Genomic DNA, 21,066 nt, shown 5'->3' with positions numbered 1-21,066 from the left:
TTGTGTTTTCGGACATTTTTCTCTTTGGTCCATTCCACCCCGTCCCCTAGTCCACTCTGTAATGTCTCTTTTCCCATTTCCACATTCTCCGAATCGAGATTCGGATGGTATGATTATGTAATATTTAAATGCCTGGGGGGTCAGGCAGAAAATAATTTAACTTGTTAACTCCGATCTCTCGAATCCTAAGGAAACAACAACATAACCCCCAACATAACTCTCCCACCATGGCGCTAGTAAGCTACAGTGACTCCGAAGGCTCAGACGCTGAGCCAGATACTACACCCGCGCCCGCACCCCAGATTACCAAGACAAAGAAGCTCGGCTCCAAAACTGGGTTACATGTCGAGCGCAGCGACTCGGGCAAGATCCGCGTCGCGATTCCAGAAATCAAACCTGAACACCCATCCGGCGACGACACTGAAGATGGTCCGCGCAAAAAGGCTCGGTTAGGTGGAGGAGGCCTTTCGGGATTCAACTCTTTCCTTCCAGCGCCGAAACGAACACTCGAAAAGAAAGCACCAGTGGCGACAACACGAAAAGCGTTTAGTCTCAAAACAGGCGCAGGCCCTGGATTTGATCGCACAGCAGATGCGGAGATGAAGAATGACTACGCATTCGAAAACCTAGCGGGAGATGCGGAGGACACCACATCTGCACCCAGCAACTCAAAATCCGACACTTCACCAGATGCATTGGCGGAGACAGTGAAACCCCCTGCGGAGGTCAAATTGCAAGGAAATCCGATGATGTTCCGACCTTTGTCCGTCGGACGACCTCAAAAGAAGAGAAAGACAACCAAGATTGCTGAACAACCAACACCCTCCTCCTCATCAGCAGCGCCGAAGCCTGCTCAACCTCTACAGCAAACCTCTGCCCCTGCCCCTACCCCTGCACCAGCGCCACCAAAACCCAAAGTCAGTCTCTTCTCTCTATCCACTGATGAGGCCACTTCCCAGCCAGCCCCGGCACCTGGACCATCAGCCACCTACCAGCCGCTGGTATACAACGCCGAAGACGAAGAAGTATCGGCAGCTGATCCAGTACTCGCTGAACCCGCACCAATCACCGTTGGGCATTCAGCAGCAACAGTATCAACCAATCCTACATCATCCTTGGACAGCATTGCCAACGATCTGAACTTGTCCAAGGCCGAAAGACGCCAGCTCTTCGGCCGGAATGCCATGCCATCTCAGTCACATGTGCGTACCTTCAACACCGACGAGGAGTACGCGTCAAACCAGGTTCTGGCGCAAGGAGAGCTGGCCGGAACACAACACAACCCTGTGCGCGCTATTGCACCAGGCAAGCATACTCTCCAGCAATTGCTCAATGTTGCAAGCTCTCAGAAGGAGGCATTGGAGGAAAGCTTTGCAACGGGTCGGAGAAACAAGAAGGAAGCTGGATCCAAGTACGGATGGTAGTTTTAACATACATAAGGCCATTCTGGGGAAATTTTTGTCAAGCGCATTAGCATCGAGATACCATACGATTTTGTAGGAATGACATACGCAAATTTGAATGAATAAAAAAATGTACATTCAACTGACATGTATGTATGCATCACGTCTCTAAAATCTATCATATACAAAAATAAAACATCCCAACGCCGTAAAATGTGACAAAATAACTCCAAATAGACAATTCCAACTCCTTTTAATTTTTTGGAGTATCAAGACGACACATCCACAACTTCGGCGAACCACTGCTTGAGTGCGGTAGCCAAAACAGAGGGCAACTCCCTCACATCACGAACAACAAGGTAGTAAGGGAAGGGGAAGTCCTCGAGGTATCGCTTCATCTTAAGCTTCATCTCACCACCAGAACTAGGATCGGCCTCGAAGCTGGCCTGCGACAGGTCAAGGATAGAGCTACCCTTAACAGCATCAACGATAATAAAGACAACCATGATGCGCTCCTCAAGTGCCTGTCTAACAAGACGGCGAATAGTATCGTGGTCTTCACAGATACCATCAGAGATGATCAACTGAAGCTGCCAGAGATCGCCAGAGCCAGAGCCAGGCGAGCGCTTCCAGCGAGCCTCGCGGAAGAGGGCGATAGAATCGGCAATCAGCTTGCGTACATTGGTACCAGTTTGCTGGTAGCTGAAGTGCTGGAAGACCTGGGAGCCGGCCTCGGAGGAGAAGGGCTTTCCAAACTCATGGGCGACGCGAACATGGTCTTCGTTACCGAAGCCGAGGACACACAGGTCACCGGCTTCCAGCATGCTCAGACTCTTCGCAACAAGAGCGAGGGTCTCGAAGGCGAGCTGGCCACTACCACTTTCTAGCATGGACTTGCTGTCGTCGACAGCCAGCATGATCTGGTAGTTACGCTTCGAGGGGATAGAGCGGCGCATCCAGATCTTGTCGCGCTTGTACTGGGAGGCGATGTAAGGGATGATACGCTTGATGTTCAGCCGCTTTCCGGTGCGGAAGTCACCGCGGAGCTTGGTGGCCATTGTGGGGGCGAGGATGAGACGGAGTTGCTCAGTCAGGGAGAGGGAGAGATCATTTGTGGCGGATTCGTAGTGCGACCAGAGGCGGCGGGCTTCGTCTTGTGGGGTCAACGGGGGAAGTGAAGAGGAGAGGTGGATCGCTGCGAGTTGCGAGTCAACTTCGTCGAGCTCCTCGTCCACTTCTTCGGTGCCCTGTGCTCCGTCTGCGCGGTCGTGAGAGGATTGACCGCCAGGAATGAAGGCGCCAGCAGACTCGCCATCGGTAGGAACGGTCTCGCGGTCGATTTGCATCTCATCCTCAAGCTGGTTGTCCACGGCTTCTTGCTGCTCGTCCGACACGTCTGGGAGAACATCGTTCTCACCAGGCTTGATATCAGACTCCACACCCTTGCTTTGGTCGAGGGCTTGTGTTTGATCGTCGTTTGCTTGTCCAAGAGCCTGAGTGTCTGCGGCATCTTCGTCATCCTTTAGGTGCTCGAAGTCTGCGTCGGCCATATCGGTGTCTTCGGGCATGGCCTGAGATTCCTCTTCCTGTTGGGACGGATTGAGGATCTCCTTTTGTCGTCTATGCCATTGCTCGAGGATATCACCGAGCTTTTTGAATGCCTGCATCTGAGGTTCATCTGGGCCTTGATCTTCGCCACCAGCAGCGTCTCGGCTGGGCTGGCTCTCCTCGCTATCCTTGGCAGCACCTGTCTGTTGGTCGACATTGGCACTGGGATCAGTCGAGCCGCTCTCCTGCTGGGCGTCACCCGAGGCACCCTTTTCTTCATTTTGATCTTGCTCAGCTCCGAGCCCGCCAGTGACAGCTTCACTAGGAGCGACGTTGTCACCTGCGGCATCATTCTCATCACGCTGTGCGAGGAAGTCGTCTTGCTCAGGCTCCTCGGGATCTTCTCCACCAGCTTCCTCTTCCTCCTCGTCTCCGGCTTCGCCTTCATTGGTTTCCTCCGCATCATCGGCCATTTCTTCATCTTCCTCGCCTGGCACTTGATCCTCTGGGGCTGCCTCAGCGTCTTCTTCACCGGCATGATCATCGGTGTCTTCGACCTTCCCTTCTTCTTCGGGGGCAGGACCGAAATCATCATCAAGATCATCCATATCATCGTCATCCTCCCCATTGTCGTCCTTGCCTTCACCATCATCAAGTTGCATTTCCTCCGGAAGTTCAAGTGTTTCTTCTTCCTTTGCTTGAGGATCGGTGACATCCATTTCCTCACGGCCAACTGCCTCGCCCTCGTCTTCGGGGGCCTCTTCATCTTCTGTTTCTTCTTCCTCTTCCTCTCCCTCCTTTTGCTTTTCTTCGCCCTTTTCACCATCTTTCTTCTCTTCCTGGGCAGCAGCTTGTTGCTCAGCCTCTGATTGGCCCTTTCCTTCTTCGTTTTCGGTATCCTTCTGCTGCTCATCGTTACCACCGTCCCAGAGCTTTTCGTCCACAGCACCTGGGTCAAGGTCATCAACGCTTCCTGTCTCTTCGTCGATATCGTCATCTCCTTCGTCGGCACTGTCGTCGTTCTCCTCCTCATCGTCCTTGCGATCCTCGGCATCACCTTCCAAGTCTTCCTGATCCATGTTGACGGCATCCTTGGAATCATCCATCTCATCATCGCCGTCCTCTTTCTTGTTCTCTTGTTGCGCCAACTCAGTTAGATCTTCGTCATCTCCAACATCTTTGCTGATATCTTCCGCGCCTTCGCCTTCACCCAGACCTGTTCCACTTTCCATCTGGCCTTCCTTGCCTTGATCTTGAGATGCTTCGGCAGGGCTACAGAAGCCTTCGGAGGCGACCTGCTTGAAGGTCTTGGTCAGGATGTAGGACGTCTTGCAGATCTCGCGATGAACAGCAATGAATCGATCAGCCAGATCTCGGCAGATTTGGTAGTATCTGTTGGCGATAGGCAAGATACTGGTGATCAGTGCGGCAGCAACGGAAAGACCGCCAGCGGAGTGATCTTGCAGGCAGTGCAACTGATCAAGGACCTTCTCCAACGCACTGGTGATTTCGGTGAGATGGACAGCTTTGATACCGCGAGAGAAGAACTCATCACTCCTGGACAGCAATCCATCAAAGGTGATGGCAGAAGGCACATCCTTGAGCTTCTGGAGGCCAATGAGCATTTTGTCGACGGCTGTTAGGAGGCTGCTATCGAAGGCTTGGATGGTTAGGGTGTTCTCATCATTGATCTCAGGGAAAACAGCGATGTTTGTATTGACCCAAGGTGTGATTTGATCCAACGCGAAGGACAGATCAGGGCGAGCTTGGCTCCATTGCTTCAAGTCAGCAGCCAATTCATCGAGCGAGGATTGGGTCTGCTGCGCGATCTCGTAGTTTGCGTTAGATGCAATCCTGGTGGGAAGCATGGGAAGGGCTTCGTGCGACTTGCGTAGGTTATCGAAGAATTCCTTTTTGGCACGGAGCTGTTCCACAATCTTAGATGCATCAATTCCCGAAAACTTAGAATGCACTCCAATGATCATTGCAGCCAATCCAAGAATAGGAGCCAACCAAGCCACGATTCTGGCCAGATTGGTTCGCTCCTCCAATGCAGAAGCATGGTCTTGCGACAGAGAGTTCGAAGCCGCTGTCCAAAGGTTCTGTACCTTGTCAAGCGTAGACTTCAACTTGCCCAAGCCGGTGAGGGCAGGCGAAATGACACCTCTCTGACGACGGACAGTGAAAATGAGATGCTCAATGGATCCCATGCTCCTGTGGACCTCGACATTGCTGAGCTCCTCGGAATAGTTGCGAGACGCTAGGCGAACCTTAGGCAGGAGATCCAGAAGTCTGTGGAAGTACCAGTCGGCGCTCTGAACTGCAGTTGAGGTAGCAGCACCAGCCTCAAAGGCGGCAGCAGTGGCCAGAACTTGCGGAACCGTTTCTTGAGTTTCGATCACACTCGATCCAGCATTACGTTTGACGCCCATCTCATAGAGTTGCTTGAGGGTCTCGGCATAGAGACGGCGTTTCTGGGACTTGAGGTGCTGGACGTCGTCCTTGTTATCTTCATTCAGGACCTTGGGTGTCTTGGACTTGAACTCATTCATGCTTTCAATCACGGAGACAATGAAGCTGTCTAGGTCCTTCGCGATGTCGAACTCGGCTGGAATTGACGAATACAGGTTCATCATGTTGCTGGCTGTTCCATCCGGCTTCTGGAATCTGAGCGCTCGGGTGGACCACAGGTTCTTGTCATTTTGGCAAATGGCCATTGCCTCGGGGAATGTGGCAGTGGGGCGGACTGGCTCTGCTTGGGACATCGAAGTGATCTCCTCAGTGCTTTCTGGAAGGCCTGCTTCAAGGATAGATTGAACTGGCTGGCCAAGGGCTGCGCGGTACTTCCGAACCAGCTTGAATAGCTTGACGTGCGACCTTCTGGCGCTTTCCCTCAGAGCTACGATGTTGACATCTTTCCAGCTTGCAAGCTGAATCTGCTCCTTGATATCCTTCTCAAGAACGGACCGCTTCTCCGTCAGATACTTGTCCACTCCGGGCTGGAAGGGTCCGTAGTGGTGGAGGAAGTTGTCCAAGGCAGAGACTAGCTTCTTGAGGCAGGGGTAATCTGTGGTGAAAACTTCAAGCAGTGATTGGAAGTTGGCAACGAGCTGTAGACGGCGAGCAAACTGGCCCGTAGTTGTAGACTTGAAGAATTGCTCCAGGGTCAAAACCAGGTTTTGCGTGTGTTCCGTCATGTCCTGTTCGCCTGCCTCGGCCATCATGATAGGAGCGCCGATAAGTGCTTCGTAGGCAATGAACCACCAAGCACTCACCTCGTCTTCACATCGCTCTTTCTCGATATCCAAGAGTTTGGCCCAAGTTGACAGCTCAAGACGGCGCCAGCTAATGAGAGTGCTTGTAATCTCGTCGTAGACAATAACAGCTGAATATTCTCTGCTGGCCACGGTCTGCCACTCGTGTACGAAAGAATGAAGCTTTTCAACCTTGGTCATGAACTTCGCAACAGGTTCAGTGTGCTTGAACTGAAGGATTTCCACGCAGCATTGAATGACATCGGCGAGGACAGCATGTTCAGGCCAGGCGGTTTGAATCTGGGCAAAGCGGGCTTGAACAGAAAGTGCAAGTGCAACCAGCTTCCTTGCCTCTCCGAGATTCGAATCGGTGTAGAAGTTGTAATTCTTCGGCTGGGTGTTGGCTCCCTCTCCTATAGCATCATCGAGAAGCAGAAGAACTGCAGGAAGATGAGTTTGGGGCGACATCGGCGAGAATGAGGTCTTGTTGTCAGACCAGATTGAGCCTAAAAGATGGCCTGATTGCTTGACAAAGGTAGTCAATGCAGTTCCACTGCGCTCATTCGAGACGATATTTGCATGAAGCGAAGCAAGCCGGAGAGCAATAGTCTTGGGGTCAATGCGGTCAACACCAGCGGTTGTTTCTGTGTCTTCAGCTGATCCTTCATCGAATGTGGGGAAGAGTGCGTGTAGCTCGGCTTCATTGACTTCCTCTTCCTCTTCCCAGGATCCCTTGAAGCGGTACAATTCTCCCTTTTCAGCCTCCTGTTCTCGATCTTCTTCGAGCTTGGCCTTCCACAGTTGATGGAAATCTGCGAAAACACGGCGAATGATCTCTCGTCCAGCCTTTGTATTCAGGATTGTGGAATCCGCATCCTTAGCGGCCCAAAGGGCCGACAGTTCTTGTAGGCGCATTTCGTTTGCATTCTTCGAAGTGCCATGGGCCTTTTGATCGTTTTGAGTAAGAACGGGGTGGTGAATACCTCCTAAGAAGGGCGTGCGCTCGCTCAGAGACTGAATGTCAGGGATATCGCTGGACTGTTCGGGTTGGCTAGAGGCCAGGAATACACCGAGGTCCAAAAGCTGCAAGAAACGAACCACAGGCACTGTGATATCATCATAAGCTCTGTAGTGAGTGCTGAGACGGCTGCTCAATTGTTTGATGTTATTGCGCAGAAGCTGGATCATGTCTTGAGACTGTGAAGATTCGGCAGAGCGGACCATTTGCTCGGGGTCTCTCTTCAGGACAGAGTTAATCAAGTTGACAAATTCCCCCTGCAGGAGACTCAATTGGGACTGCTGGGGCCGGTTGACCAGTGAAGGAGGTGGAGCGGAACCCAGATCACGAATCTCGTTGTGCAAGAGTTCAGACCGGAGATTGGAAACCTGGCTGGTGAAAGTCTTCTCAAAGGCAAGAATTGCTGCAGACTTGGTGGTATATTCTTGGAGGCGTTGAGAGTGGCGTTTACGCTGAACAACAAGACCGAGAGAAGGGTCAAATGTCTTGTCAGGCACGAACAGACGCAGAAGAATGACAGCCAGCTGTACCGTTGCCAGTCCAGTGGTTTGAATGTTCTGCTGCTGGCTTGATGGCTGTACTTGCAGAGACGAAATCAGGGTTGGCAGAGCCTGCTCAGCGAGAGGCTTGAGGAAGTGAGCATCTGGCAAGCTTTGGTCCAGCTCAACCTTGATAGGTGGCTGTTCAACACAAAGATCGCCATTTTGGATTGCCTGCAGTACCGAGATGAGATGCTCGGCTGAGCGAGGCTCGAAGAACTCCCGGTGACAGGCCACCAGCTCGGCTGTAAGCTTGGCGATGGCACGTCTGAGCTCCATGGACTGATCTGTTGTGATCTGCTGAGTACTCAGGGCAATAGCCTTGGAGAGAGCTTGTTTCTCTGCCTCGAGCATGTCCATCTGTCCCAATTTTGTATTGCCGATAGCTGTCAGCCTATCCAATAGAGATAGAGAGACAATGCCACCAGTAGCAAGCGCGGACTCGGATTTGCTTGAAGAGCCTGCAAATAGCGAGATTCTATGAAGAATATTTGGCACATCGCTCTGGAAATTCGATGCGTCCAACGGACGAGCTGCACGACCAGCGAGAAGTGGTACGACTGTTTGAATGACCTTATCATTAACTGGGTTCCGGAAGAACGAGGAGATGTCGTGGTACTGGCAAAGAGCTTCGAAATCGTCGGCAAAGTATGGATACTCGGTTGACTCTGAGCGTCTAACTGCGTGAGATAGCTCAGTCACAGTTTGTTTGATACCCTGGACAAGTACATCACCATCAGCGCCATCCAAAAGGATGAATCGCTGGGCATCAATCAATGAATCGCGTACACGGCTCAATTGAGACAATTCCACACGGGTTTGCAAAGCCAAATTTGTGAATTCAAAGACTGTTGACTCTAACTCGGTCAGAGAATCCAACTTGTCTTGAGAGATAGGAGTGACATGTCTCCAAGAATCCCAGATTCTTTGCATGCTAAGACCGGTCGTCAAAGCCCAGCCTTCCTGGAACCGATCCAGAGCTTGTGACAAAGCGACTTGAAGCGGTTTGAGGAGAGGTGACGAGTCAAGCAACGACCCGCAAATCTTCCGGCCCATCTGGAGGTAGATTTGGAATTCACCTTCGTCAACCTGGCTCACTTCTGTGGCTCTGTAAATATCCCAGCATAGACAGATTACGGTCCGAAGGGCCGTGATTATGACAGGGCCTTGGAGGGAAATTTGATCCAACGACTGAATGTAATCATACAGAGCCTGGCCACAATCAGACAAGAACGACGCAACAGGTTGTGTCGTGTCTTTCATCAACGCAGGGATCCGCTCAGATGCCAATGACCGCTCCAAACGTGTCATTTGGCTGGGCTTGAGCTCTTTGCCAGATATGTCGGCCTGGATCAACCCTTCCCTAAGACGATGAATGTCAAGTCTCAACTCTTGGAGATAGGCCAAGACAACCAAACTAGACCGGAAATCACTGGTTCCTGCGATGGCGATGAGAGGCTCGTTTGTGAGCGGGTGAAGAGGCTGCAGCATTCCTCGGATACCAAGGTGGGCTCCTCCAAGCACAATCTCGCCGCTGGCGATATCAAGCGGCTTCCATTGGTTGTTGTCATGGAACAGAGAGGCATATCGCTGCAGAACATTGGATGGCTTATCCTCTCCGTTGTTTTCAGATTGGATAGCCACACGGTTGCTTGGAGACTGTTGAAGGTAGGCCAGATCTGCTGGTGACAGATGATCCAAACACACCTCGAGAGCGTCTTCGAAGGCAGACGATGGCAGGGAGGTATCAAGGTTCCAAATATGGCGAAGTCGATAGAGGAACGATTCACAGGTGTAGGATGGGCCTATGGTAGGTTGGATATCTTGCAGCTCGCTTGGCAAGAAGCAGATTTCGGTACAGCGGTTCCTCATGGCACGAGATAGCTCACCATTGCGGGGATCCATGGTCAAAAAGATTCTGAAGTTGGGATGAGGCGTAATGATCTTGGCAGATCCATCCTCTGTCCGTTGCTCATTGAGAATGAGTGTTCCATTCGGCTCCGTCAAAGAATTCAATCGATCGAGAACAGACGGATTGCACAGGTTAGCATTGTCAAGAATGACCCAGTTTCCATGTTGAACGGCCTGGGTGAGGACACCTTCTGTCCATTCAAATCCAACCTTCATTTTTTTCGGATTGTTGAATAGCATTCAACAAGGTCTGGGCTCTCTCGAGGAATTGTTGGTAGGCCGGGTCAGAAGAAGACTGGCAAAGGCTGGAGAGCGAGGGGATGACATTTTCCAGTGAGATGTCTGCAGACTGGAAATGCTCGCAGATGTGGAGTGCGGAAATCACAACATCAGATACATCTCCCGAAGCAAAGCAGTGGATGAGCTGGTTTCGCAGGAACATCTCAATATCATGGACAAAGCCTGAAACCTCTCTGCGGTGATCGATTTGTTCAAACCCACCAATGAGATCCATGGTATCAGTGTCAGCACTCAGAGCCAGCTCGACAAGGTTTGCACCGTTAACCGCTGCCAGCTTTCTGATGAGAGTAGTTTTACCACACCCAGCAGGACCAACTAGGATGCTTGGCCAGGAGTTATCGATACACAGGATGAGCGACTCGACAATGTGAAGGTCCTTTGGTAGAATCCTCATATTTGGCTCGGCCAACCGCTGCAGCAGAGGGTCACGGGTCAAAATTCCCAGACCGACCTGCAAGTACTCGGGTGTGAGGTTGTGGAAATAACTCTTCGTGCCAGTGTCAGAGTCTGTAAAAACGCGGTCATAAATCTGAGAGACCACGTTACGATCCTCTTCGCTTCTGAATCGCTGGCTGATAATGACATCAAGGAAGTGCTTGGTCTGGATCTGCAGGTTTCCTCGATCGGCAAGTTGAAGCCATCGCTGAATATCACGCAGATTAACTTCCCATGGCCCACCAATGGCTCCCAACCGACGATCCCGAGTGATCGCTTGGTTCAAGAGAGAAATGAAATCGACCAGTCTCTCGGTCTGCACAGAGGGACTACCAGGGAAAAGTCTGGAACAAATCGTTTTCAAGTCACCATCAGTGAAGCTGTCTGCATAGACCACTGTGAATCGGTTGACGAAAGATGCAGGAAGACCCTTTCTGCCACCACCCTGGTGGTGAGGGTTCTGAGCGGCAAAGAGAACGAAATCGGGATGTCTCTTGAATGTTTGGTCCAGTTCAGCGATATAGACTTGCTGGCGGTGATCCAGACAGGAGTTAAGACCTTCCAGGACAGATTGCGAGGCCAAGTTCATTTCATCCAGCAGAACCCAATCACCACGCTGCATGGCTCGTAGGAATGGCGCGTCACGCCAAGTGAATTGTCCGACATCTCCTCCTTCCACTGGAACGTCTGAACCGAACAGATCTGTAAGATCTGTCTGTTCCGAAAGATTAATTCGAGTGAGAGGTTTGCCGAGGGCTCTGGCCAGAGCCGTCACAAGTGTAGTCTTACCTACACCCGGACTTCCTTCCATAAGGATAGGCTTCGAGGACTGCAAACCACGAGCAATTCTTACAGAGTTGGCAATTGTGGTTGGCGCATCCATTGTGAACTGAGGATCGGGGTCTGCTGTGCCAGCCGTAGGGAGAGCGAATGGCCCGACGCGCAGAACGCCAGGTTCCGCGGAGACAGTGGTCGATTCCCAGTAAATCTTGGAAGCATCGACGTTAAATAGTTCGCTCAGCTTGTCGAGGCATGACTTGCGGTTGCCCTCGAGATTGTTGAGGGAGATGGCAAGCATCGCAGCAGGGTTAGCGCCCAAGGTGTCGACGAAGACCATCGCGGCACCTTGTACGATAGCGAATTCAGTGTCTGCGCTTTGACAGGTGTTGACAAAGTCAACCCAGGCCAGAAGATCACGGATGGAGAGCGATGTGGCGGAGGTGTTTTGGAAGGTAACTTTGAACCACTTGGCGAACTTCAGCATAGCCTTTGCCACACTCTCCTCCTTCAGATTCAATCTCTGTGAGAGAATTGGCAGGATATCCTCATCCTCAGACAGCTGAGGCGCCCAGATTTCAGTCATACGATTGCGAAGAGCAGCCGAAAGCTCACGTTTTCCGTAATCACCACCGGGGTTCATAGTGGATAAGAATTGGAATCCACTATCTGCAACAACCATTGAATCAACGGGGCCCTTCTCGGCGAGGAGAATCGACCTAGCAGGTTCCAGAACACTGTTAAGTCTTTCAAGAACGGAGTCGTCTGCAAGAGAAATTTCGTCAAGAAGGAAGAATTGGCCGGTCTTCATGGCAGTGATCAGGCTTCCGTCAGACCATTCAAACAGCGCATTGCAACGAACAGCGTTCTTCTCAATCTTCTGCAAAAGAAGTTGGTCCTTGGCTTGACGCTGCTCCGCAGTCAATGCTGTGAATTCCTGCTTCAAGTCATCGAAAGATGCACCGCTTAGCTGCCCGTGAAGGAGCATCTGAAGATCATCTACAAGCTGCTTCTCGATTGCAGCCCGGTTTCGGATGGGCCGTTGAGCACCAATCAAGTCACCGGTTTCCAAATTCACATGAGCGTTGACAATGAACAACTCGCGTCGGAATGCTTCAGCGACGGCCTGGCACAGTTGGGTTTTACCGCAACCGGTTTCTCCGACAAGAAGGACCGGCTCGTTGTTCTTGAGGGCCTTCGAAACGAGAACAAATAGACGTCTCATGGCTTTGGTCCACACAATACCTGCTGGAAGCTCGCTCATCTCGGGAGCATTCTTTTCCAGCTCTGCAGAGCTATACAAAGTATCCTCGTCCAGCTTTACCTTCATCACTTCCTCGATCACAGCCTTAACCGCGGCTTTCTCTTGGGGATTGCGAACACGTTCGCCAAGAAGCATATAACCGTTGACTGCTAGCTGCTCGCGATCATCGGCATCACGAAGAGCCCATCGGAAAAGATCACGCAAAGTGGCGAAACTGTTCTTCTGCTCGAAGAGTCGATTAGACTGGCGCAACAAGGACAATTTCCGGTAGACAGCAACAATCCGTGTACAGAACGAGGGAGCGATTTGAGAACGTTCCTTCAGGATAAACTCCAGCTCGCTTTCTGGGATGTCATCGAAGTGCAGCTCGAGGAAGCGGTTCCTGAAGGCACGGGACAGGACCTTTCGGCCACCGTACAGACCAGCTGGATTTTGCGTGGCGAAGAGCATGAAGTTAGGGTGCGGGTGAACGACTTCTTGAGTCTCGGGAATGAAAAGCTCGCGGTTATCGTCGAGGAGTCGGTTAAGGGCTTCGAGAACATCAGAAGGTGCCAGATTCAGCTCATCCAGTACAATCCAATAACCGTTCCGCAGCGCCTCCACCAACACACCCTCTTGATAACGCAGGCTTCCATCGTCCGAAGAGATGTAAGAACCCAGGTACTCTTGCAGATCTGTGTGCTCGTGGTTGTTGATTCGTACAAATTTGTTTCCAGACACCTTTGCCAGATACTCAATCATACTCGTCTTTCCGGCTGATGTTGGGCCTTGGAGCAAAACGGGGAATCGCCGGGTTGAGCTGGCCCGGACCAAGTTCTTGAGGTTCTTCTCGATGAATGGGGTGATGATGTAGTGGGGTTGCTCCTCCGGAACCATAGGACCGCGGCGCATCCAGTAATGCTTGAATTGCACATAATCATTGCCATCCGTTGGTGGCCGGGGGGTCTGTCCGAGAAGTGATCTGGCGTTCTTCGCGTTTCCAAATATATGAAGCTCAAGCAGAGGAATCAAAGCTTGTTCGGAGACCAAGCTCAGCACGGTCAAGAAACTCATACTGAAACCCTCAAACATTGCTCTGCGTAGCCCATAGACGTGTGCGTGGTCGATAACATAGATCAAAGCACGCACAAGAGTACGGATACTGAAATGGGGTCGCTGTCCAGCTCCGTCGGTAAGCTTGTTCTCATTGCTGAGCTTCTTGGTCACCATGTAAAGCTGTGCGAGGTCTGGCACAGCACGCTGGTCACTGATTGTCAAATCACCCAGGTATTTCTGAATCAAGGCCAACAAATCATCCAAATCACTATCAGGCGAATGCACGTAGAATTCGGTGAACCGGGAACGCAGACCTGGGGGTAGATCTCTCTTTCCGGCATCTGTTGCAGGGTTCATAGCACCGAAGATGCGGAATTCTGGGTGGCCGAAGACTCTCTCAACATCGCCAGCCTCGGAGAGAAGAACAGATGGCGCCCCCTCACTGCCATGGTGCAGAAGACTGGCAATATTCTCAAGGGTATCAGGGGAAGCCAGGTTTACTTCATCCAGAAGAACCCATTCGCCGTTTCGCAGAGCTCTCACGATCTTACCTTGGACAAAGGCAAAGGCAAATTTGGCATCACCTTGTGAGACTTGAGCCTCGAAATCTCCCAGCTGGGTTGCAAAGCTCTCCCATCTTTGCCGCAAGTGCTGGTATTTAGGAGAATCCAACTTCCGTTTCTTGGCTGGCTGCTCATCGCCATTCTCTGCTGCGGCATTGGGGGGGGTTGAACACACCGTTTGCAAGACGAACGGCTTCATGCCACAAGGTCACCAATCGTACCCAATTGGAATTTGCTGCACTCTTTGATATCGAGGACAAGAACTTCTGGTTCTTTTTGGCAGAGAATGTCAGTTCAAAGAGCTGGGTGAACTCATCCAGCAATGGAACTGCCATTGTACGGATGTTGACGGGTTTGAAACCACCCAGCAGATCAGTGCTTTCACTTTGTTGTGACAAATTCACCACTGTGAGTTTCTGGCGCATTAAAGATGCAAGATGCTGGATGACTGTGGTCTTTCCGATACCAGTTTCTCCCACAAGTAAAACAGGCTCTGCCATCTGGATTGATGCAGCTACCTGTTCCATGAGGGTCAATGCCGCTCGAGTGGGAGCAAATTGTGAAGCTGCTGCGGCAAGTTTCAATGCAGATCCACTTGGTACCTTGATCTTGTTGCAGGTTTCTCTGCCAAGGACAAGGCTGTTGTTCTTGTCGGTATAAGAGGGAGTACGTTCATTGAGACAGTATTGCGCCCGCTGGGGAGAGATCTGAAGCGCTTCGGCCACAACGGCGGCGAGAGTGTTCTGCATCGACTTCTCGGGCAGATATTTGAGGAACACGTCAACAATATCGAGGAATATTTCATCCTCGGTACCTTCTGATGTGGGCTCATAGCCAGTCTTCGCACCCATACGGTGTAGACGGTTGTGCAGACGGCTGCACAACTTGATCAAATCGCGGAAGCCTGGGGTACGACCTTGAGAGCCCTTGATTGCAAGACTTCCATGGAATGCAGAGCATACTCGTCCGTATACGTTCATGAGAGTTGGCACACGAGACTCGAGCAGGGAGAACTTTTGCAGGATGACATCGCGCATCTCATCCACGGGAAGAGACTTGACTTGGACTCTCTCCCAAAGTCTACTTCCAAGCATTGAAGTACTCGGTGCAATCTCCTCTCCGGCAATGTTGTACGATGACTTCATGGTTGCGATGATTTTAAAGCCCTCGGCACACTTGATTCGCTCCCTCCGGCTTGGGATGGTGAGTTCCCCCCTCTCAATTATGGGCAGAATGAGACCCATTACTTCAGATGGAGCACGATCAAGGTCTTCAATCAACACCCAGCGACCTTCGCGTGCAGCCTTGGTCAATACACCAGGCTGCCAAGAGAAGGATCCGGAGGCAGATGACGTGGCATACATTCCAAGCAGACTCTTCGCATCTGTCTGCTCATTCAGGTGAAGCGTAACCATAGTTTCAGCTTGACCCATCGTGGCAGCAATGTCGTTAATCAAAGAGGTCTTCCCCGAGTTGGGCAAACCGACCAGTAGGATGGGTTTATAGCCGAGTAATGATCCTGCAATCCGGCGCAGGTTCTCAACTGTGGTCGAGGTCTTGACGACAGACGAAGGAGTCGGGGGCGTATCTTTCAGCCTGGGAATCAAAACTCCGCAAATCTCTGCAGTCTTTGTTGTGAAAGATTCCCGTGTCCTCTCGATCAACGCCAAAGTGTTTATTTCCGTCCTGGTAGACCTCTCGGCCTGGAGAATTCGCCCAAGAGTCTCCCATCGCCGTTCTTCCCACAATCCTAGCACACGGTAATCGATCAGAGTACCTTCCCACTCTCCTTCTATAGGTTCAGTCCCAGTATTGACGCGGACCATCTTTTCCGTTGCCGCATCCGCTGCGTGCATATATAAGGCAAAGCATCGTACAGCAAGGTATCGTGTTACTCGGTCTTGAGATTGGAAGAGGGACTGAAGTTGAAGCGGCGAAACGATGGGAGAGAAGGTTTCAAGATCAAACGAAAGAAGTCGGAAGAGGGCGAGGAGTAAAAGTCTAATGCTAGTTTGGTCCAACTGTAGCAGTGTTAATTCCTTCGAGACGGCCAAAGCCGCCAAAGGTCCAGTCTGTGATGAGGCATATTGACTGGCAAGCGACCGCAGATGCGGCGCAAATGGTAGAATCTGCGCGAATGCCGCTAATACATGAATGTAGTCGGCATGTAAATCCGATTGAAGCCATCGAGCTGCAAGATCGACAAAAATCGGTTCGTAGAGTCTGAAAATGCTCTCTGTAAATTCGTTGTTTAATGCGCCAAGAGCAAGCGCGTGGAGGTGTTGAGTCCCCGAGGCAGTCCGAATGAAAGTCGAGATTCCACTCGGAAGCTGCTCGAGCAGTTCGGACTCAGTAAGAGTCCTCTCATAGACCGGCCTCCGATCCATGTTTAATCCGGTCGTAAGAGAAACTGTGAAGTTTGAAATAAGAGAAGAAATCCCGCTTCATCGGCTTTCGCTCCAACTTTTTTTCTTTCTGCCGCCTGTGGCGCAGCCCCGCCTAGACTTAGATCACACCGCTTTTGATCGCGGAGCTTGCGCCACACTTGCGCGTCCGACAAAGCTGTCCTTGAAACAAAGTCGTTTTTACGAGGAGATGCTAATATCGCGATATCGTGGTTCATTTATGTTGCACGATGCCAATGAGCGGTCAGGGCTCGGGTGGCGAGGGCCAATCCGGGACGCAACCAACAGCTGATCAGGATGTCCTTCAGCCTCAAGAAGTGAATCGGGAAGCCGAGGGGTTAGATGAGCCGTATGCCATGGAGACTCCACCTTTTGTTATGGTTCTAACCAGGTCATTCATCTAGTATCTCCTTCAAGCGAAAACAAAAACAAAAACAGCGATCACGGTTCAGTTTGTCTAATCTCCTCTCACCTCCCGCCGGCGGATTGGATACTAGCTTTGGCTCTCCAGCTCCACAAGGTGGTCAGAACGGCGATGCGTCGCCCCTCGATCCTTATGCGCCGTTCGGATTCAATAGCGGTGCTGAAGCATCAAAAGATGGTGCGCCGTTAGACTGGTATGTGGAAGGCCCAGGACGACGTGTGGGTTACGACGACTTCACTGCTATCGATTGGATCTACGAGTATACCAAGGAACGGCAAAGGAAACGGCTTCTTTATTCGAGTGGGCAGGGTATATTAGGCCATGCTCGTAGACTCCTTGACGCAAGCAATGTCTGGTTGGTGTTGATTGCGACAGGCATTGCTGTAGGAATAATCGCAGCTTCTATTGACATTGCAACGGATTGGCTGGGTGATCTGAAATCCGGATATTGCAAAAATGGAAGTGGAGGTGGCAAATTCTATCTAAATAAGAGCTTTTGCTGCTGGGGTCTCGATGGTAAGCCAATGTTGTCAAGTCTCCACAAGTCTCACTGCTAAATTTGGATTTGGTACAGATCACTCCAAGTGTCTAGACTGGACACCATGGGGGAATGCATTAGGAGCAAACTCCAGTGGAGGAACATACACGATTGGGTACATCTTCTACGTTGTATTTTCGGTAACAATATCTCTGTCTCTTACCTTTAGGGCTCTATTGACAATATCTAGGTTTTCTTTGCTGCATGTGCTTGCTTCCTGGTGCGAAATTATGCCGTTTATGCTCGACACAGCGGAATCCCCGAGATCAAAACGATCCTCGGTGGAACTGTTATCCGACATTTCATGGGGCCATGGACGCTTGCCATTAAATCACTGGGCCTGGTGAGTCAAGCTTCTTTCTGTCAGAAGGCATATTTGCTAACAACAATCAGTGTCTCTCTGTTGCATCCGGTCTATGGCTAGGTAAAGAAGGCCCACTTGTGCATGTTGCATGCTGCTGCGCAAATATTTTAATGAAACCTTTCGAAAGCCTAAGGGGTAATGAAGGTATGTTATTGATTCTCTATCTCTCTCCGCACGTTTACTTATTTCACAGCGCGTAAACGAGAGGTCCTTTCTGCGGCCGCCGCGGCAGGTATCTCAGTCGCATTCGGGGCACCCATCGGGGGTGTTCTGTTTAGTTTGGAGGTATGAGCTATTGTCGATCATGTTCTATCTACTTTGCTGATTTTTCCAAGCAACTGTCATATTATTTCCCCGACAAGACAATGTGGCAAAGCTTTGTCTGTGCTATGGTCGCAGCTGTTACTTTGCAAGCCTTGAATCCATTCCGGACAGGTAAAATTGTGCTGTATCAAGTCACCTACACTCGAGGCTGGCACCGCTTCGAAATTATCCCATTCATTATTCTTGGCATCATTGGCGGTCTCTATGGTGCATTCCTCATCCGCCTGAATACGAGAATCACCAAGTGGAGGCGAGCTCGAACTTCCTCTCGACCAATCATCGAAGTGGTCGTCGTGGCTCTCATTACAGCTTTGGTCAACTATCCAAATCACTTCATGCGAGCTCAAAACTCGGAGCTTGTTCAGTCGCTGTTCGCCGAGTGCAACAGTGTGACATATGATCGATTTGGCCTTTGTGCGACGGGATCTGCCTCAATCGGCGTGGCAATCTACCTGGTCGTAGCCGCTTTACTTGCCTTTTTCTTAGCTTCCTTGACATTTGGGCTCGAGATTCCTGCGGGTATTATCCTTCCTTCGGTCGCTATCGGTGCTCTCTACGGCCGTGCTCTAGGCATTATAGTCCGCTTATGGCAAGAATCTTATCCGCAGGCATTCCTGTTTGTCAAATGCGAGCCAGACATTCCATGTGTCACACCCGGCTTATATGCAATTATCGGAGCTGCTGCTGCTCTTGGTGGTGCTACTCGAATGACTTTGTCGATCGTCGTTATCATGTTTGAATTGACTGGCGCGTTGACGTATGTGATCCCGATCATGATTGCCGTCATGTTGTCCAAGTGGTGTGGTGACATCTTCGGAAAACGAGGTATCTACGAATCATGGATTCGACTAAACGAGTATCCTTTCCTCGACCATCGCGATGACACTACTCCACCAGACGTATCTGCCCACCGGGTCATGACAACCGTGGACGATATCAGCATCATTACTGCCACCGGCCATACTATTGCCTCGATCCGCAGCCTCCTAGCTAACACTACATATCGCGGATTCCCCATAGTCTCAGAAACCTCGAGTCCCATCCTACTAGGCTACATCACTCGCAATGAGCTTGTTTTTGCCCTGAAATACTCAACCTCTCCTACAAACCGCAATCTCTCCGACGAGACACAGGTTTTCTTTTCGCATCAACCTTTTGCGGACCCTATCGATACCCTTGATCTACGACCTTGGATGGACCAGACACCGATGACCTTGAACAGTAACATCACTTTCTTGATTGTTTTACGAATGTTCCAACGCCTTGGCTTGCGTTATGTGCTGTTTGCCAATAAGGGCATTCTACAAGGACTATTAACCAAAAAGGATGTCTGGTCAGTGCTGAATGGCGTGGAATTTCGCCGAGAAGAAGCCCTTCGTGACGATGAATTCCAGGATTTTGGAGATCGTCATGAGGCTGAAGAGGTTGGTCTGCTTGATGGGAATGATACGTCCAGTCTTGGTAGTTCGTTGAGGCGGGATTCTCTTTGATGATTTTTGCTACCATCTTGCTCTGTATATTCCGATTCTGTTACTATCTTAACGAAATTCACTCTTAAGTCAATGCCAGAGAAGTTCTTACATTAGTAGTAGGTTATTGAAATAAAATTGTGGCTTTGTCCCACCGCCTCCAACCCCACATCTTTCTGTCGATTTTTAAACCTGACCGCCCTCATGTTTACAGCTACCGATCTTCCTACCCTCGAGAAAGCCAAAAAGTCAGAAGATAAAATGATGATCGATCCTTTTGAGGTGCGCATGCGCTTCACTACGCAGCTGCAGCACCTTAGTGCTGCTGTCACATCATCGCAGAAGGCCGCCCATTATGCACTGAAGTACCGTGACCTCGATGAGGATCTTCACTCATGCATTCTAGAGCAGCTTGAACGGGTAAGAGCTCCAACTTCCCTTGTGTTGATTTACTCTAACATTGTGTATGGTAGAACAACATGAACAATCGCGCGAACATCATGTACTTTATTGAACACCTCTGCGAAATGGCCATCAAGGAAAACTACCTCCCATATGTGCGCATGATGCAGCGAGACATCCTGCGCGTAGTCGACTCAGTCGTTCCCCCCGATGGCACCGGTGCAGCCAATGTCAAGCACGTGCGCCACGTCTTGAACGGTCTCCAAGCGAAGGAAGTTCTCAGCGCCGAAATCGTGGCCGAGATCGACGCCGCCCTAAAAGACCGCGATTCCCACCCCTCCCACTTGGATCTTGAACAGGATGAAGGCACCGGGGGAGGCAGCAGGTCCAGGTCCGATAAGCCCCAACTGCGCCTTGACAAGAAGCAGATCGAGCAGCGCATCGAGGAGGATCGTGAGCGCAACAAGCGTCAACGCGAGAGCATGTGGGCCATGACTGGCAATGATCTCGACGAATATAATCAGATGTGGGAAGAGCTCAGCCCCACTGGGGAGGATGACTTTATCAGATCTCGTGAGGAAGCCCTGGAACGCGCCGAATGTGTCCGCAAACACGAGGAGTTCTATAAAAGCCGATACGGTATCAAGGAGTAATGATTTGGTGGGCATATTGCTTGCTATGCTTTGCATTATGATTTCCAGGGTTTTATTTACGGCCTAGGCGTTCAACTCGGGACTCTGCAGCGTTCTGGTCTTTTAGTGGAGTTATACACAGCGTGGTATCACTTGCATCTGGTTGCACAATATTCAAGGGTCATGTCATATGACTGATTTTCAACTTTTTCAACTTTCAATTTCCAAACTTGCCATATTTATTTTGACTCGCCTTACTCCCTCCGGAGTTGAAGGACTATTTCTTCACAGGTTTTATCCCAACAGGCTTGCCGTATAATCAGTATATAGAGGTTATACTTCATTTCAGATATATTATTTGGCCCTGCAGCAGGGGATCAGTGGATCTATCAATTCAATTCGAGCGGGAAATACCAGAAAAATTGAGTCTTATACCATAATATACTTGGGATTTGGTTTCG

At 50.7% G+C, this 21,066-nt stretch overlaps 3 protein-coding genes across 3 annotated transcripts; 2 read left to right on the top strand and 1 right to left on the bottom strand.

Annotated features, from left to right (window-relative positions):
• Positions 1-227: 227 nt before the first annotated feature.
• On the top strand, positions 228-1,424 carry N7487_012186 (PRCC domain-containing protein; the record flags this gene model as incomplete). The annotated part of the gene is made up of 1 exon (XM_056879916.1): positions 228-1,424. One exon carries the CDS (start codon positions 228-230, stop codon positions 1,422-1,424), a length of 1,197 nt encoding a protein of 398 aa, XP_056725235.1.
• A 248-nt stretch (positions 1,425-1,672) lies between these two features.
• On the bottom strand, positions 1,673-16,434 carry N7487_012185 (AAA family ATPase midasin; the record flags this gene model as incomplete). The annotated part of the gene is given in 3 exon segments (XM_056879915.1): positions 1,673-9,864; positions 9,884-14,191; positions 14,223-16,434. The coding sequence occupies 3 exon segments, from the start codon at positions 16,432-16,434 to the stop codon at positions 1,673-1,675; spliced, it is 14,712 nt and encodes a 4,903-aa protein (XP_056725234.1).
• Positions 16,435-16,682: 248 nt separating this feature from the next.
• N7487_012184 (uncharacterized protein) lies at positions 16,683-20,626 on the top strand (the record flags this gene model as incomplete). Its single annotated transcript, XM_056879914.1, has 9 exons — positions 16,683-16,801; positions 16,857-17,392; positions 17,451-17,554; positions 17,605-17,757; positions 17,808-17,922; positions 17,972-18,063; positions 18,114-19,566; positions 19,786-19,991; positions 20,045-20,626. 9 exons carry the CDS (start codon positions 16,683-16,685, stop codon positions 20,624-20,626), a joined length of 3,360 nt encoding a protein of 1,119 aa, XP_056725233.1.
• Positions 20,627-21,066: the final 440 nt, after the last annotated feature.

This window comes from Penicillium crustosum, assembly GCF_028827405.1.
Source record: "Penicillium crustosum strain IBT 35664 chromosome Unknown utg000005l_segment0_segment0, whole genome shotgun sequence".
Classification (NCBI taxonomy): domain Eukaryota; kingdom Fungi; phylum Ascomycota; class Eurotiomycetes; order Eurotiales; family Aspergillaceae; genus Penicillium; species Penicillium crustosum.
This window is presented reverse-complemented; position numbering and strand designations above follow the sequence as displayed.